This window comes from Homalodisca vitripennis, chromosome 2 (genome assembly GCF_021130785.1).
Source record: "Homalodisca vitripennis isolate AUS2020 chromosome 2, UT_GWSS_2.1, whole genome shotgun sequence".
Taxonomy (NCBI): Eukaryota; Metazoa; Arthropoda; class Insecta; order Hemiptera; family Cicadellidae; genus Homalodisca; species Homalodisca vitripennis.
In genome coordinates this window covers 41,427,916-41,448,271 of record NC_060208.1, presented here as the reverse complement: position 1 = coordinate 41,448,271, position 20,356 = coordinate 41,427,916, and the positions used below count along the sequence as shown (strand labels likewise).

The window sequence follows — 20,356 nt, the reverse complement described above, 5'->3', positions numbered from 1 at the left end:
GTTCGAATGTCTCTGACATTCAGTTGACAAACCTGTTTTTGTAGTTATTGACAATACATATAATTAACCAAAATAAACGTACCATATCTCTTTAATACCGGTGAGAGCAGAATCAGGAAAAGTTTTAACTAGCAGAACTTTATATTTAAACTCTGATTTTTCAGCTGATAAACAATTCACCAGGAGATTTATCTAGTGGTATCGGCTATTATGACTTCAGGTCCACAATATTTGTATGTTAAACTCTACAAAACACTTTATGCTATTATTTTTGGATTTTTATTACATAAAATGACAATTATAAATTTGAAAAAAAAGGTTTTAACTATATAGAGGCCTGTCTATTGCAGCAGTGTACTACCGCATTTTTCCGGTTTTTCCTTTTTTTACAGAGTAGCCTAAACAAATACACATGTGATAACGTTAAAGAATATATTTTATTGACGGACGCTAAACGTTCTACAGACATAGTACTATGGATAAGTACATTAGCCCCTTTCAACCATTGAATATTGAACCATTCAATATTTCAAAGATCATGCCGTTTGTGTTTGTGCAAGGTTTTGTCGACTATTTCACATCATAAAACAAAAATTAAATTAAAATAATTTTAAACAGTATTTTTACTTGTACATTTTTATGTTTCTTTACGTTTTAAGGTGGCGACCATTCAAAATTCAAAACAGAAAGGGTTATAACTTAATTATTACTGCGGGGTTTACAGCTCTCAACTTAAATAAATTATTGCGGATATATAAAGGAAGCCAAATAATATACGTTATATAAGTTAAATGTCCTTAATTATCAGGTGGTACTTAAAGTGAAAAATGTTGCCTTTATACTGTAATAGGACTTTGAGAAGAAAGTAAAACGTGCAATATTTATCTTTTAATGAACATAATAGGAGGAAAACTGCTATAAAAACTTACAGAGTATTTATTTGTAACTATGTTACATTTTGTGCACACGATAAGGGTTTTAATATTTTATTGATTCCTACTAAACGTGGTAGTAGACATAGTGCTTACATATCCCTTGGATAAGTTCTTTAGCCACTTTCACCTATTCAATAGTTTCAGGAAAGTTTAATTTAATTGCCGTGCAAATACCGTTTATTCCAATTACTTTTAAAACCGAAAAAGATTTACATTAGTTTTCACGAAAAGTAATAAAATCCGAAAGCAATAAAAATAAAGCTATTCATGATGTACTATTCTATATCGGAAAATATGACAACATTGCACCGACATATCGTTTTCTTAGTTTTTGGAGTAGGGGAGAATCCATAAACTGGGTGAAATTGATTGGAAAATGGAAGAGTCCATAAACAAGGTAAATATTTTATAATAGAATTTGATTGGCTAGCCCAGTACGTTACTGGAAACATGTGAGTAAATATAAAAATTTACTTAGTTATATTATATGTACTTTATTTTACTATAGAGTAATTTGCATTTTAAATTCAACTGACTACAAAACACTACCATTAATTATTTGTCCACGAGATGTAACGACAAATGTTTGGATATCAGTTCGAAGATAACCGAGTTATTACAGCACAGTAGCAATCAGCAAACCTAACAATACATGTGTGTGGCTATGATGTAACATTTCAACTTTGTTATCATACCCTTTGTCGGACTATGAACCTATTCTTTCATAGAATGCTATGAAACGAGAAGCAATGGTAGACTTTTTTTGAGAGGACAGTCCGTCTCGAAATAACTAAAAAATAATAAAATGTTTGTGATATAATATATCAATTTAAATTTGTATTAATAATGTAATAGATATATACAAAATTCCACCATTGTAGGGATACAATTTTAAATAGTAACTCTATAATTAAACAACACGTTGTAAAGGCCTTGATGAAGACGAATATAATGAAATCCGAAGTCTAAGGTGACTGTATCCAAAATAGCGATAACAAATAATCGAATTTTTTACGTTTCTACATTTTTACCTCCAATACTGTACGTACAAATAAATTATCTTAGTTATTTAAAAGCTATTTTAAAGAGCTAACTCGTTTGTAATTTAATCGCACATTTACTTTTTTGTGTTTTAAAATAGAATAGGATGTTTTAGATATTTAAATAACTAGAACTCATGGAAGCAGATGGTGAAAAATTGGATGTAAAAGGAAATTTTCAAATATTTACTATCAGTGAGCGATAAAACATCTACAATACTTTTTTCTATATACAAAACTCATCTCTACCTCACGTGGATGACTAACTAAACGCAACAGCTACAAACTTAGTTAAACTAACAAGTAGTATCAATGCCTTCAAAGAATAAACTAGGAGGGTGTGTGGTCCTATAATTTACATAGTCGAAGGCTAAATTAGCTAGAGTCAATCCCTTATGGTCGTTTGTATCCAGGATGTGTTGGAAATAAGTTGCCTATGTCATTTTATTGGTCATAGATAACTGTTAACCTAAAGGTGACCGTGTCACTACAGGGTATTATATATCGCTGCATTACAGTACTCTAATAATATTAACAAGACCAGAGTCTCGGTTGTTTGGAATCCAGCTAAACCTATTTATCCATCGATTACAATTTGTTGGAATATTAACACGTTAATGACGACATTTTTCCCAACGGGTATACGCCATCTTTCACAACTTATGTACCCGATCGTGTACACACCAGGCTTTTGCAAAGCGCTAAAATTTCCTTATTGCGTTGTTATTGTTAGCATGTCTTGGTTGTTTGTTAAATTCGATCCCGCACTTAAATAAATACCTCAGACTATTTTGCACCTTCTCGGGCGCACGCGACTGCTTAATGTTTTAGATAAATTAATCTTTTTAGGCATCCCTTGGGGTACACGGAGAAAAATGTAAAACTTGTATTAAAATAATTCTTTTTGGACGTTTAGCGTTAAAAAATCGATTACGGTTTTTTGCCATTATTATTAAAAAATTCGACGCCAAATGTCATAAACGTGTTAATGGCGTTTGACTAACTGAACTTAACTGTACCACATTCATGGTCACAGTTATAAACATTAAATAACACGAAGTATGTGTTTGAACTGTACACCAATGTTGCAGGCGCGGGAGAGAGAATTGGAATGGAGGCACAAGCGAGGGGGTGGTAGCCCTGGAGGCAGCAGAGCTACCAGCCCCAGCGTGGAGAGGCGTCCCTTTGTCGACGACCGGTGGGAGCACCAGCAGCGCTCCCAGCGGGACCTCAAGGCGCAAGCAGGTAAGCGATTATACCGATTGTTGAAACGTCAACACCGGAAAGCAATCGACTGCTTCGATGGTTATATATCGATTATTTAGTTGACTAGGCTAATACGTAAAGCACTTAAATTTTCCGTTTCTTCTGAAACGATAACTTTAGTTCTTAAGTTCAATTTTTTTAATGGTTGAATGTAATTAAGATAAGCAGATTGTAAAGAATCATTTCAGTGCCACCTCTTTGTGGAACATTTCCTTGGGAATTTGTTTGAAATACTAAATTTCATCCTTTTCATAAAAGTTTCAATGTTATTGATCGATATATTTCCTAATTTTTGTAGCTACTTACAGGAATTTTATGAGTAGTTAACATTGTCTTCTACAACAAGATCCCTGTAACACACATTAGAGAATTCCTTTTCCCCGACCTGCCCAGACAAACAATCAAACAGTAATATTAATAGACTGAGAGGGTCTATTACAATTCAACAGTTTCGGTTTACATCATTCAATTAGTATATTTAAAATAGCATTATAGCATGCATTTCAATACTGAAAACTTATATGTGGACGCCTATCTAATAAAGTAGTATTTAATGATCGGTATCCTTCGTAAGACAGTTTTCTCTGTTTAAATACGAGTTACCACAAAGTAACTGCTGGTACACCAAAAGATTATCCTTGTTTACTTTCTCAATCTAAAAATAACGTTCTGAAGCCCAACGTTGACAATAAGTAAAAGTTATGAGTCGAAATGGTGTCATGTATTATACTGGTTGAAATTTATGATCGTTATTTTAGGACCAATAAATAAAGGATCTAACTTTATGGTCTAGTTTACAAAAAAAGGGGGGAAACAAGGATATAAAGAGGATGTGTAGGACCTGACAGCTAAACCATTCCATTAATCAAAAACACTTGTTGGTGTATTCTAAAAATTGCTATTTTGAATGTATATTAGTTTTGAGTGCATTTGACTTGAACCGTAAGCGTTGGCTTGGTCATATGAAAATGAATTATCCCCTATAAAACTCAAATTTATAGTTCTTCAGTGAATAAATCTTGATTAAAGAATCGTGAAAGACAATATATCCTATTATTTCTAAGTTGCCTTGAGTATTTCACTACGTTTATGGCATTTAATTTGGTAACAAATTTAATCCTAAAATTAAACCTTCAATAAAGCAATAGACTTCCAACCGATAGTTCATAGGATCAATTGAACAACCAGAGTATGCAAAAAGGTTAAAAATGGGTTTGAACCGTTTTCATGTTAAAACATGTTAATAATATTCGTCTAAATATTGTTAAATTAGAAGAACATTCCCCTAAAAATTAAAGTTTCATGCAAACAACCAATTATTTAATTTTTCATCCTCGTTGTGACAAGGAAACTTATAATGTTTGGGCCCTACTCATCATAAACTTAGAAATGATGTCAAGTACCACAATACACCAAGGCTTACTTCACTAGATGTTGCAACTTGAAGTGCACCAAATTAAGTTACCGAAACTCAGAATGGAGTTCCACAGGGATGTGTTCTTGGGTTTCTCTATTTCCATTGTACGCTTGCGATATTACTTACTCACAACACATTTACAAACTCGATTATCCCTTTGTACATAGATGGCTTTGAACTGCCTCCTCGTGTGTTTGACGCACTCCTAAGATCACCAAAACTGTTGATAATATTCATTGAGGTTATAAATATGAAGTTAAATATTTAAAGATGACTAACGAGTCACTAAATTTTATAATAAAATTCACTTAACTATTACTCTTGTGCTGAAACGTAATAAATAAACATTAAACTATACTAACAATAGACAGAATTTTATACTGCACCATTGATGTTCAATAATTAAGTACAATCTTGATTTGAGTTTGTAAAATAGAAAGTATGTATTTAATGTTTATTATTGATGAAGAGGTATATACAAGAATAGCATGATTTCAAGAAATTGGCATCGTTATATCGTAATAATATTTCTATGATTTGAAATTAAGCATGTTACATATAAATAGGGGTTTATTCAAAATCCTCGAAACTTATCATTATATTTTTGTAACATGGTGAATAATGCTCAGAATCCTCTTATCCTTTCATAAAATGTGTGCAAAGAATTTGTAACACTTTTACAAATCAGGAAGGATGCCGAACATTTAGAACACTCTAAGGAAGTTACCGACGATTTAGTCCAAGTCACAGTTGGATAGAGCAGGTATCAACTCTCTGAATTTTTATCTAAATATATTTGCGTAGATGTATTTATACCTCTAAATTATCTTATACAATTGTCATTATTTTTCTATGGTTTTCAGACATATCCAAAATATCTAATTTTTCATGTGTTTTAATGTTGTTAGCTTAATCTCGTTTCAATTATTATCGTGCATTGATTACATAGATTATTTTTAGTCGAGGTATGCTTTCTACATTTAGGTGTATGGAATTTGTTTTCTACTTCCTGCTTAAAATTGTCACATGCCGCAAAAAGCAGTTTAGTGGAGCGCATCATCATCGCCTATCGGCAACACCGTGGTCGAGCGTACTACCATTACATCCAATTGCAGCTCGTGCTGGGGGCTTTCACTGGAAAGGTTCAAAATCCACAGCTCACAATAATTGTTGAAACATTAAAGTTCCATTTTCTTAAGAAGCGTCATACATTGTATTCAGCAGAATTCTTACAAATTGGATATCGAAATGATGAACAAGAGCAAGCTTCTTTGAGAAACTGGACAAGAAAGGTGACTGAAGCTCTATATCTTACTACGAAAATGACGTCTTTGACGGAAGAAATGATTTTTCACTCAGCTCTTAGTTTCAAACATGTTCCTGTTATTGATAAAACACGATTAAAACATATATATATATATATATATATATATATATATATATATATATATATATATATATATATATATACATATAATTTGATGTGATTTTAGGCATGATTTGCCACAAAACATGATTTTCAGAAATGTGTAATCAATAGTAAACTATATCAAAATAAATGGTTTATTATTTCACAAATTTGCACCCACACTCAACAGGCGCTTTCTTTGTTTTTTTTTCTTTTAAAACCTATTAAATTTATGTGAGTCAAAGAGCCGATAGCTAATTTTCATCGTATAAAAATACAACCTGGGTTTATTATTTATTATTTAAATATAAAAGTTTCTAGAAGAGAAATATCGATTGTTAGCCGCGTTGCTTTCGAAAGTAGTCGAAGTTAAGAGTAAGAAAATTATCATAACACTTAAGCTGATCATCAGTCATATAAATAATCAAATCACTGTCAGAAAATTTGAAAATGTTCAATTTCTCTTAGTCTTTTTCTGGGAAGCAGATGCTAATATAGCATTTATTTAAATTTTGGGTTTTTTAAATATGTCAAAATATATGAACTGAAAAAATTATAGTTTTAAAGTTGTTAACCCTTTAGATACCTTCCATTTTTAAATCCGCTGAAACTGTATATATTTTTATGTATAGTTGATCTTCACATGTTATTTGTTCTTATCACTAAATATATACTCTAATGTTTATTGCCAGTCTTTTCTTACTATAATAGTTTAATTTTGTTATATCTCTTGTTTAATTTTAATAGTATAAGACTATCTTCATGTCTATTAGTTGTATCCACTGTGTATATTAGCTTTGTATGAAATGTATTTGACACATTATGTTTCTTATAAGTTTTTTTAATAAGTATTAAGCACATAGCAACTTAGCTGTCTTAAACATTACTGTAGCTTGTACTAAATGCTTGTCCGTTGTTACATCAATGATTAAAGCGTTAAAGAACTAGAACTTGAACTAGGATGACTACCGATTTCTTTCTTTTCACTGTAGAATTCTAGAAAAACCATATTGCATGTGTATTCGAGTACAATGTAAATTAGTTCTCCATTCTTGGAGTCCTGTGTTGCCACATGTAACATATTTTCAGTCAGTGAATATTGTATATATCAGACGAACCCGACGTGGAGGACGATCCATGGCGTCACGGCGGAGGCGGCGGAGGCGGTGGAGGCGGTGGTGGTAGCAGAGGAACTCCCAGTCGCACCAACACCCGCAGGATGTCGCGCGTCCAGAAGCAGCACAGCTACGACGACGAGGTGAAGTCCGGAGCTGCAGGAGGAGGCGGTGTCGGACCCGCAGATCCGGTACTAGGTCAGTTTCACAAGAGTAACAGTTATTTAGTGTTTTAGTATATGACGAGACTGTACACGTTTTTGCAGATCACACGCACGGCCGCTTAACGTTCTGAGAAGTGACGATAACATCGTAGTAACACGAGTATAAACATGATTAGTGCACTGCAAAACCCGACGTATACACGTACTAGGTCAGTTTCACAAGAGTAACAGTTATTTAGTGTTTTAGTATATGACGAGACTGTACACGTTTTTGCAGATCACACGTACGGCCGCTTAACGTTCTGAGAAGTGACGATAACATCGTAGTAACACGAGTATAAACATGATTAGTGCACTGCAAAACCCGACGTATACACGTACTAGGTCAGTTTCACAAGAGTAACAGTTATTTAGTGTTTTAGTATATGACGAGACTGTACACGTTTTTGCAGATCACACGCACGGCCGCTTAACGTTCTGAGAAGTGACGATAACATCGTAGTAACACGAGTATAAACATGATTAGTGCACTGCAAAACCCGACGTATACACGTACTAGGTCAGTTTCACAAGAGTAACAGTTATTTAGTGTTTTAGTATATGACGAGACTGTACACGTTTTTGCAGATCACACGTACGGCCGCTTAACGTTCTGAGAAGTGACGATAACATCGTAGTAACACGAGTATAAACATGATTAGTGCACTGCAAAACCCGACGTATACACGTACTAGGTCAGTTTCACAAGAGTAACAGTTATTTAGTGTTTTAGTATATGACGAGACTGTACACGTTTTTGCAGATCACACGTACGGCCGCTTAACGTTCTGAGAAGTGACGATAACATCGTAGTAACACGAGTATAAACATGATTAGTGCACTGCAAAACCCGACGTATACACGTACTAGGTCAGTTTCACAAGAGTAACAGTTATTTAGTGTTTTAGTATATGACGAGACTGTACACGTTTTTGCAGATCACACGTACGGCCGCTTAACGTTCTGAGAAGTGACGATAACATCGTAGTAACACGAGTATAAACATGATTAGTGCACTGCAAAACCCGACGTATACACGTACTAGGTCAGTTTCACAAGAGTAACAGTTATTTAGTGTTTTAGTATATGACGAGACTGTACACGTTTTTGCAGATCACACGTACGGCCGCTTAACGTTCTGAGAAGTGACGATAACATCGTAGTAACACGAGTATAAACATGATTAGTGCACTGCAAAACCCGACGTATACACGTACTAGGTCAGTTTCACAAGAGTAACAGTTATTTAGTGTTTTAGTATATGACGAGACTGTACACGTTTTTGCAGATCACACGTACGGCCGCTTAACGTTCTGAGAAGTGACGATAACATCGTAGTAACACGAGTATAAACATGATTAGTGCACTGCAAAACCCGACGTATACACGTACTAGGTCAGTTTCACAAGAGTAACAGTTATTTAGTGTTTTAGTATATGACGAGACTGTACACGTTTTTGCAGATCACACGCACGGCCGCTTAACGTTCTGAGAAGTGACGATAACATCGTAGTAACACGAGTATAAACATGATTAGTGCACTGCAAAACCCGACGTATACACGTACTAGGTCAGTTTCACAAGAGTAACAGTTATTTAGTGTTTTAGTATATGACGAGACTGTACACGTTTTTGCAGATCACACGTACGGCCGCTTAACGTTCTGAGAAGTGACGATAACATCGTAGTAACACGAGTATAAACATGATTAGTGCACTGCAAAACCCGACGTATACACGTACTAGGTCAGTTTCACAAGAGTAACAGTTATTTAGTGTTTTAGTATATGACGAGACTGTACACGTTTTTGCAGATCACACGTACGGCCGCTTAACGTTCTGAGAAGTGACGATAACATCGTAGTAACACGAGTATAAACATGATTAGTGCACTGCAAAACCCGACGTATACACGTACTAGGTCAGTTTCACAAGAGTAACAGTTATTTAGTGTTTTAGTATATGACGAGACTGTACACGTTTTTGCAGATCACACGCACGGCCGCTTAACGTTCTGAGAAGTGACGATAACATCGTAGTAACACGAGTATAAACATGATTAGTGCACTGCAAAACCCGACGTATACACGTACTAGGTCAGTTTCACAAGAGTAACAGTTATTTAGTGTTTTAGTATATGACGAGACTGTACACGTTTTTGCAGATCACACGTACGGCCGCTTAACGTTCTGAGAAGTGACGATAACATCGTAGTAACACGAGTATAAACATGATTAGTGCACTGCAAAACCCGACGTATACACGTACTAGGTCAGTTTCACAAGAGTAACAGTTATTTAGTGTTTTAGTATATGACGAGACTGTACACGTTTTTGCAGATCACACGTACGGCCGCTTAACGTTCTGAGAAGTGACGATAACATCGTAGTAACACGAGTATAAACATGATTAGTGCACTGCAAAACCCGACGTATACACGTACTAGGTCAGTTTCACAAGAGTAACAGTTATTTAGTGTTTTAGTATATGACGAGACTGTACACGTTTTTGCAGATCACACGTACGGCCGCTTAACGTTCTGAGAAGTGACGATAACATCGTAGTAACACGAGTATAAACATGATTAGTGCACTGCAAAACCCGACGTATACACGTACTAGGTCAGTTTCACAAGAGTAACAGTTATTTAGTGTTTTAGTATATGACGAGACTGTACACGTTTTTGCAGATCACACGTACGGCCGCTTAACGTTCTGAGAAGTGACGATAACATCGTAGTAACACGAGTATAAACATGATTAGTGCACTGCAAAACCCGACGTATACACGTACTAGGTCAGTTTCACAAGAGTAACAGTTATTTAGTGTTTTAGTATATGACGAGACTGTACACGTTTTTGCAGATCACACGTACGGCCGCTTAACGTTCTGAGAAGTGACGATAACATCGTAGTAACACGAGTATAAACATGATTAGTGCACTGCAAAACCCGACGTATACGCTTACTAAGCCTATCCTTTGAATTATACCTCTCTGCCGTATACACTAATGAAATATGTTTCTTTGGATAATTCTAATTAAAGATCATTAATTTAAATTACGTAATACGGCGGACCTCTTTATTTTTTATCATGATTATAGTTTAATCTATATAGACAAAATAAATTTCGATAACTCATTAACCGATTATAATGATCTCTGATTTGTTGGAATAGCACTCCACTATAGTATAGTATATAACTCCGCCCCGGATAGCAGAACAACTATTGAATACCGTAAAAGTTCACAGGATAAATCAGTTAAATATAAAAAGATTGTTGTACAATAGTGCAGACTGAAAGACCCTGATAATGTAATCAACTATTCTGTTTAAATAGTTTTTTTTATGACAGTACAACCATGTTTTTAATTAATTTAACCACTGTTTTCAATTTTTTTACATTTATTATTAGTAATAAAGCATATCGTAAGTTTGATAGTAAAAACACATCTTAGTTCAACCTTTTCTACGACCACTGCTGAGCACATAATATGAAACTAAACATTTTAGTAAAAATATACTTTTAACTAAACGTTTAAGTATGCAATGCTTGGTAAGTACTGTAAGTACTGTCTTGGTAAGTACTGTAATGCAGATATCGAAGACAAAGTTGCTATCTAACATACGATGAGTTTAACGATTGTTACAAAACTTATTTTAGTTGTTTTTTTTAACAGAGGCCTCTCAGGACTAAGAATGTATTTATCTTTCCTTGGTCGGGGAAACAAGGTAAAATCAGCTATGCCACAAAAACACTAAGACCGGAATTAATTAAGATGGCCATAAATATACTTTTTTGAGATATTTTATTAATTTCGGCAACAATGCAAGCTCAATATTGGCGTCGAAAGTGGGCCTACAATTCACTCAAACCAGAAGTGCTCATTCATGTGTAAAGCCTTCGAAATTCGAGAAAAGCCACGGGTAACTGCTAGTTCTCAACTATTGTAATTCTTCAGTAAGCTTTCAAATATTTGTAAATTCTATACTAACATGGTATCTATTCAAACTTTTGTCTCGCCATTAGTAGAAACTAAACTGTAAAATATAAATGATCAATTTAGCTTTTCTTCATCACGGCCTTAAACGCCGGAACAGACGAAAAACTCGTTCTTGATATTTATTTTTAAATGTTTCTAGTTATAATTAAGATTTTACTAATTTTATTTATTATATTCATTTTTTTAAATTTTTCACAACATTTATTTATTTATAACTTATAAATCATTATTTTAACTTATAACTGTAATATGCTGTAAAAAAGTTTGATGTAACCCAAGAACAAAATTTGGCATTTTGTACTCGTTAATGGAATTGGTGGTGACGTAGTATAACGAAAACGTTTATCTCTAAAAATAATATTGTTTTATTTATCCTTATTTGTTTATCCACTTACTTTAAATTTTTTTTATGTCACTTTAGTTGTTTTTTAATGTCTTGTTTATTTTAGTTTCAATATTCTGAATGCAACTCTAAACCTTATTTTTTTAAACTGTTACAATACTAAACGCAGAGCTTTTAAAATACTCCAAAAATGGTAAATTTTTATTATAGATATGTAAAATAGCTAACTGGAAAATAAGGATAAAAGAGTTTTATTGAGAGAGGTTTCCGTGGTGAATGATAGGGATGAAGGGTGGTCGAGGACAGTGTCAGGGCGGCCAGCAGGACCGCAGCAATCCAATTCACCAGCCGCTGACTAAACTAATGATTGTACGATGATGTTTTCAACCCCTCAAACAGCTTAGGAAATGTGTGATCACAATGGCAATGGCAACGGCTACACCACAACTGGAATTTCCGATCTTCACAACAATTTAAGTTGTTCCCTAAACTAACTCAACAGTTTGAAACTGGGCAAGAGGAGGGTAGACCCCCTTTAAAGCCTTGTTTTGCCCATCGCCATGGGCTATTGGACTGTGTGCGAATGTTATCAAACATGATAAGAATGAGAAGAATGAGTCTATGCATGTACAAAGGTCGATGGTAGTCACAGACAGTATTTGATCATGCACAACTGTTTAACTCAGATCCAAAGTCGTACGTCTTAGACAGTGTGACGATCGACTCTCCCAACCATAAATATTCTTATTTACTAATACGGAATATTTATTTTTGGTTTTCTGTACTTAAATGAATAAATTGTAAGAATTTTCTTGGTCAATAGAAGCATTCTACTATGAGCATAAATCTTAAAATCTTATTTGGATATGAAAAGCTGAATCGAAAAGTCAAAACTTCCGAATTTTAAACGTATTAAATTTAATTTAATTCAAGACTTTCATGATAAGGCAAAAACAGAATACTGGATATAAACAGATAAAATAAGATAAAAAGAGCAGATCCGAGGCTCTTGTCCGCGGCCTATAGCATGCGATCGTTTACTACTGTTGTACCTACTGAATTGGCATAGCGCAACTAAATTATTAAATCACTGGATACAATTTTAGGTTGCTACTTTTAGGAATTGGCTTCATACGGTTACACATACTGCAGTATAAGTAATACAACAATAATAATACTGTTGTAGTAGATAGGCACGCCATTGATATTTTATAGAATCAATAGCAAACTGATACACATTTATAGCATATGTTTTATATATATATAAGGATTAAGATTTTTTTTATAACCCATGTACAGTTCGTACACTTGTGCACTGTTTGTGCATGAGTTTCACAAATAAAGCATGTATATTAAATAACACTTTGTAAAACACTAAATAAGTTTGCCAGAAATCTAGATTCATTATTAATATTCTACCTGAATAATGTAAAAAAAGTTCTTGTATTCAGTGTTATCGTCATTTAAATCTTAAACAATACTAAATCAATCTTATATGTATTTTTAATTTTAATATGCAACAACCCAAAATTATTTTTTAGAATTAACAAGTAAAGTTAACTGTGAAACGTGTTTTTTATTAGTATAATATAATGAGAAATTAATATTGATATTGGAATTTACTCATTAATATTTTCCTCTTTGATAATACGTAAAAGAGTTCCATTTAGAACATTATAACAGCGGAAACTGTCTCAACTTTGTCTTAATAGTGTACAAAAATAGCTTAACATCTAGCAACTTTATTTATCAAAACTGTAATAAATCCTAACTTTCTAGTATATTTATTAAGAAATAAATTCAGTTTGAGAATAATTTTATTAGAAAGATTCGTTTATAAATTAATGACTTTAATAAAATGTACTGACACTATCGTCCTGTTGTTCTGTTTGCGCGGTATTACTGATGTATAACACAAGATATAAATATTGGTTTCTAGACATTACAATTTATTATGCATATCTATAATTTTATACAATATAAACTACCGATAAGGCAATGCAGGTAAATTTCACAAATCCCTGACATGTAACGAAAATTGAAAATCAATTATTACTATTTGGGATAAAATAAAGTACCCAGGTGTTGTACAGTATATAAAAATACGTTACCAATATATAATAATGATTATTTTACTTGCATATGTTCAACTTACCAGTAAGTTTCAACTAACACACATGTTTCTATTATGCTACAACACAATTGATTGCATCCAGGTAGTATAATACACATTTACTTATAAATAAATAAATCTCTATGGAGCTTTAGCTAAAGCGGCTCATACGCTGTGTATACGCTACTAGCGTACTTGTTCAACATCGGTAAAACAAGAGTTTTTTTATTTTATTGGACGGAATTGTTTTCAGCCCTGGAGCAGCACAAAGCGGTTTGTATTGTATGAGTGTTTGTTACCCGTTCTACCACCACATAAACATTCAATAAAATGTTATGATAAATGTGGTTATGAGGTCTACTTAACACAAAAAAGTGATGCACTGGTTTTCTTTCGTTATTAACAGCTGTTATTGTATGTCTGTAATCATAGTTAAGTAGTTCACAGCGATTCAATGCCTGCAAGGACACGTGTTTTATAACTTTTAGTGTTTCGATAATATTTCCTTTCCTCAATTTGTATCATTTTTTACTTTTTAAAATTATAAAATGCTTAGAAGGTTCGTAAGTAAGCCGCTTAGAAGGTAGTTACTTGCAATAAGCTCCAAAATATTTTAAAAGAAGAGAAAAGGTTGATACTAGTTCCTCAGGCCTGCACTGCTCTCATGGTGCAGTTCTATAATTCTACAAGTTGTTAATACATACAAACACATACATATATACAAACAGTTCTTAAAATAATAACTATCAATAAAAGATCAAAGTTTCAAAAAGTCTGATCACAAATGCCTGAAAGATTTATGAAATTGTATAGATTAATCAACCAATAGTTTCTTTTTAAGAGATCCGATCATTTTGCAATGTTTAAATACAAGAAATCTTACAAGCAATGACAAACTTATAAATGCTCATGGACAAACAGAAAGAAACTACGTCTCTCTTTTAATATTAACTTTGCAAAAAAGTGTAGCCAATCAGGAATCGTCAAAGATTAATTCGTCCAATCATAATAATAAATACTACTTCAGGATAATAATATTGATTAGCTATCTTACATTGCTTTCGTTTTTATGAAAACTCATGATAAGTATTGAAATAGGAAGTGAAACTTGAAATAAATCAAAACACGATTCTTCGAAAAGTTTCTGTGCTTCGTTTATGAAATAAATGAACAAGAAGATAGACCAAACTCTAGATACAAACTTATTTATGTATAAATGTTAAAAACAAACGAAATAAGATGGCAGTTGCAATTGGGTGGGACTAAATATTATATATTTTTTAATATTGTCCTTAATTATTTAATTATTAAAACGTTGCATTTACTAGATGAATAAATTATAGAAGCCTTAGTTCCATGGTAAAACTCAGTCGATGAGTCCATAAATTATTATGTTTGACATTTACTGAGCGTACCTCTGTTTAATGAGCTACGAAAAGTGCGTTACTTGAATTAAATATTGTATAAGGAACAAAACGTACTTACATTGGAATTTTAAGAGGTAATTAAATCCAGTCGTGAAGTTTTATTCAGAGATTTAAAAAGTATAAGTACACTCATTATTCACTTCAACTCCTGAGCGCTCTTTTTGGTTTGTTTGTTAAAAGACTACAGCCTGAAGGATTAATAACAATTAAACTTTATTTTGGCCAAAGTACAAATTACAAAATTGAATTTATCAATAGAAAATATTATTATAACCACAATATGTTACTAATTACTGAAATTTATTTGGACTCCTGGAATGCCTAAAATCTTGACCAGTCATTTTATGATGAGGCCCATATCCATCATCTGCCCTAGAAGGATCAAGGAACCGTCGGTCTACAAATCCATAGTGCAGTGCATGGACGAACAACCAACAGGAATTAAAACAGATTTGGCTTTTTAATATTTCATCATCGATCGTATCTCTCCATTATTAGTTTTTTCGAGAAAATCCATTAAACATCTCAGCTAGTAGTATCAGTCATCAGTGTAAGGGAGCTGATGTTATGGTGTTAGTTCTACCAGACTTCAAAACGGTTAAGCCTTCTTTGGAGAAGCTGACAAGGATTAGGGATTCAAGGCTTTCAAACATAACCACTTGAATCACCGAGATTTTCAGCCTACCACACCCTTAGTATAATTATGTTTCCTTAAAGTCGATGCCAAAGTAAAATGTTTACTACATTTATAACATATAACATACATCAAATTATATGATAAAAATAAATAGCAATGCTTATAATATTTACTGGTATTAATAAGTATACTGTACTAATCATAATCTACTCGTGTAGCGCTGGCTTCCAAACTTTCCATAGGAAAATTCTTACATACATCTGCCTTTGATTATGAGACAGTCATTGATAATATTTTTATAAAGTACAACTCAAAATAAAATATTTTATTGTTTATTTATATTTTATAATTATTTTAGCTCTATTCACAAATAACAGCACATACCTAATGTTATCGCATAAAATTTATGCGATATTGTGTAGTGGCATACACCATCACTTAAATTAGTATTCCTCATATACTTATAAATGTTCGTGCCCAATTTCAAATCTATAGGTCAGTTCGTTTTCGAGATACCATGCGGGTGGACAGTCAGAAAGTCAGAAATTAAATGTTTCCAGCCCCTCGATTGTATTTATAAATTGCTGATTTATTCTTGTGTTACATAAATAACTAGCTATTCATGGAGAATCACTCCCTTTAGAGTTACTAGGCACTAAAAAACGTAGGTTCCATAAAGTTGGTAACAGTGGGTGTGAATTATTAACAAAGATTAAACGAACGGACTGCTTTCGACACGTGAAATGAAAGCGAGTTGTTTTGACGTATGGTGGTCAATGATCTGTCACAATTGGCGATGAGGAAAAGCTATTGCCGAATTGCAATATACTAGCAAGTTGCGTTGCCACGCTTTTGGCTAAGCGTTAGCGACCCCTATCACTTGTTGGGCTTGTAATATTAAATTTTTCTGCGTCTCTTTGTCATAAAAATATCTTTAGAACTAACTGAACTATAAGTTTTATATTTTGCCTGTAGCTTCATCTTTGTATAGGCAACATTGCGTTTAATAAAGGTGCATATCACCCCATAGGATTTGGCTGATCGTTAGTGAACTTTTTACATTGGTCTTATGAGTAAAGTCGATCGTAACGAGAAAATCATCGAATAAATAAATATATAAACATCGATGGTAACGAGAAAATCATCGAATAAATAAATATATAAACAAACTCCAGTAATATGGAATTTTAACATGTGACAGAGTAACAAATTTTGTCTAATTATCACAATTAAATGAGCCATAAACTATATATGCAACCTCAGCGAAACCTGTTACGCAACAGCTGGTGCATAATAACATCGTAAAAATGTTGCCGTCAGGATAATAGGATTTTGGACATTTGCCATCGTTTTTGTTACAAAAGGTCTAACACAACGTTTCGATAATTTGAATCTATTCTCTTCATCAGGTGGGGAAGGTATTAGTAAATACAAAAATAAAGAAGAGAAAGAAGAAAATAAGGGAAAGAAAAGGGTTCAAACTACCAAAAAGCTACTTGGAGTATATAGTCCAGACGTTGTCACTGCAGAGAATGTAGGTCCCGAGCATAATTCACGAGTAAGCGAATCACAATTACACATCAAACCTGCACGGATGAAATTGAGATACTAAAATATAAACTTTAAACAAAGAATGTTGCCGTGTTATGAACTATTGACTTGACCAAAGTAACAGACAGAGGATGTCTTTTACAACCAAGTCCCAGGTAATAAAACCTTACCAATGCTTAGCTTGACGGTAAGTGAATTAAAAGTTGTTTCATACTAACTGTGAAAGAGGTGGCGACAGTCTGTGCCTCCTTGTGCCTTTGACAGTCTGGTAGAGGGGCTCTTGTTTTGAGTGCGTTGCATGCTGCGAAAGTTGGGTAATAGAGTAGAGAGAACCAGTTCTTGAGGTATGCTCTGCCTCAAACATACAGTTTGGAAGTTAATAAGTCTTTGTATACGATTAAAAGGTGCGGGATTTGTAGTCCAACGTCTAGGCCGCTTCGCGGAATCATTTACAGAGTTCAATTACAAGGTGCGGGATTTGTAGTCCAACGTCTAGGCCGCTTCGCGGAATCATTTACAGAGTTCAATTACAAGGTGCGGGATTTGTAGTCCAACGTCTAGGCCGTTCGCGGAATCATTTACACAGTTTGATTACAAGGTGCGGGATTTGTAGTCCAACGTCTAGGCCACTTCGCGGAATCATTTACAGAGTTCAATGAAAAGGTGCGGGATTTGTAGTCCAACGTCTAGGCCACTTCGCGGAATCATTTACAGAGTTCGATTACAAGGTGCGGGATTTGTATTCCAACGTCTAGGCCGTTCGCGGAATCATTTACACAGTTTGATTACAAGGTGCGGGATTTGTAGTCCAAACGTCTAGGCCACTTCGCGGAATCATTTACAGAGTTCGATTACATTAGGCAGGAAAAATATTACCAGAGCAGCAGGAGCTGCACGGTATCAAATAATACGTCCATACCCATAGCAAGGTTAAGACATGGATTAGTGCAAGTGGGTTAGTACATTGTGTACCAAGTAGTCACTAGTGTAGGTATTATAACTGAAGGAGACTCATTTAAAGTTTACAAATGTTAATTATGTTAAAAATTAACGATAAATAATATGATCATGATGTAAAAATAGTATTTATGATTTGCTATACACTTTTAAATGTTTTCAAAAATATCTAATTTAAACAGTGTTGTACAAGTAAAAGCGCTGACGATGAGAGGACGAAATGCACTCGGTAAATAAGAAAACTGAGTTTAAAATTGCACCTCTCAAGGGAGATTAGAGTCCAGGTGCGTTTTTAAACCTGAATTGTAAATCACTGTTGGTGTTGACTATTTAAACTGTGGCGCACTGGAGATTCTGACCCTTCTTCTAACTTCGTGTAGAACAAAAACTTAAGTGAATTTCACGTCACTGGCTTTTACAAACTTTTCAGTAGTTTTTAAGTATAGATCTATTTCTATAAAAAGTTATAACTACATATAACTTCATAGTTCTTCGTTACTGCATTGTGAAGTGTGGATACTAAATGTGAAGTGTGTTTTATTATCATCTAGAAATTAATATTTCTAAAATTACATTGTTTTAATGATGAAATGTTTCATATAAGAAAATTTTGTTATATATTTGGAGGAAATCAGAGATGCTCTGCGATAATTCATACAGCAACGAGAGCGTCCATTTTAGGGTGGCTATTTATGAAATTCCTGTTTTATATAATCCCAAGAGAATTAAAAAATAATCATCGGTAACGACACACACTGCTTTATGATTGTCTACGCATATCTAATCACCTTTTGATCTAGTTATTCCACAATGGAACTTACAATAATATGCATATTACGACACTATAGATTTTACAGAACATCAAATAAATGGTAGATTTAATGGTGCACCAGAGCAAAGCAAAGTTAGTTAGCGTAGTCCCATCTGTTGCAGTTGTAAAGCCGAAATGAATTTTCCTGTTCCGCTTGATTCCGCACAATCCCTAATTGGATTCGCCACAATTCACTAATTGCCAGCTCACCTGTGCTGTCAGTTTGCGTCTTCTATTGTCACAGAAACCAATTATTCCACGCGCCATGAAAAAGGTCGCTTTAGTTGAAACTATTTTTAGGTACAGAATGTAGTGACACGTTTCAGTCTCTTGTGACATTGACACATACAAACAATTTGAATATATTCTAATTGCAGTGAATTTTAATCATATGTATTTATTTTGAGCTCTGCATATATAGTTTTATCAAATATAAATAACGATAATTTCAAATAATTAGAGCCCAGCCAGTAAGTAAGATATCAGGGTTTCAGTCCCGGGGGTTCACCAACTGACGCCTATTTTCATATCATGACGTCTTCCATATCCAACTGGGATTTTTAAAGGACTCTCTTGCTATATCAAGGACTTTTAATAACGTGATGTCTCCCAAATCGCAAGTTTATTCACCTAAAGCTATCGTCCCAGTCATAGCGAGATATATTCTCTATGACGTTCCTAACCTTCGGGATATCTGCACTCAGTATAAAGAATAAAACAAAACTTAATGAGTATGCCAAAATCCAAAAATATATCTTGGAATAAATATAAAATAATAAAAAAAAAAGAAAATCTATGTACCTTTGAATGTATAAAAGTATCTCAACGTTTTATTACTGTAACCAGTGTTTCTCACCTGAGCAGCAACTAAAACTGTCAACTATGTTCAGTTATTCTCTAAAGGCCTTGAACTGTATGTATTAAGTACATCCTTAACGATTATAAATTTCGTTAATTTATTTTAAGCCTCCCAAATAACAAACAAACCAACTCCAGTAAACAGAGATTTTTACAAAATTAATAATAATGTATTAACCATTGACTTTAGTTTAATTATAAAGGATTCTTATGTTAATCCTACAGGAAACCTCTATAAATAAAAAAATAAAGCCCTTACTCACTCATCCATGT

The 20,356-nt window shown here is 33.7% G+C and overlaps 1 protein-coding gene across 1 annotated transcript in view; it reads left to right on the top strand.

Moving 5' to 3' along the window:
• The window catches only part of LOC124355606 (regulating synaptic membrane exocytosis protein 1), a 183,284-nt gene that overhangs the window by 51,046 nt on the left and 111,882 nt on the right, over positions 1-20,356 (top strand). Inside the window, exons 4-5 of the mRNA XM_046806769.1 lie at positions 3,067-3,220; positions 7,179-7,379. Of these exons, the coding sequence (XP_046662725.1) occupies positions 3,067-3,220; positions 7,179-7,379 (355 nt within the window). The remainder of the gene's footprint in view (positions 1-3,066; positions 3,221-7,178; positions 7,380-20,356) is intronic.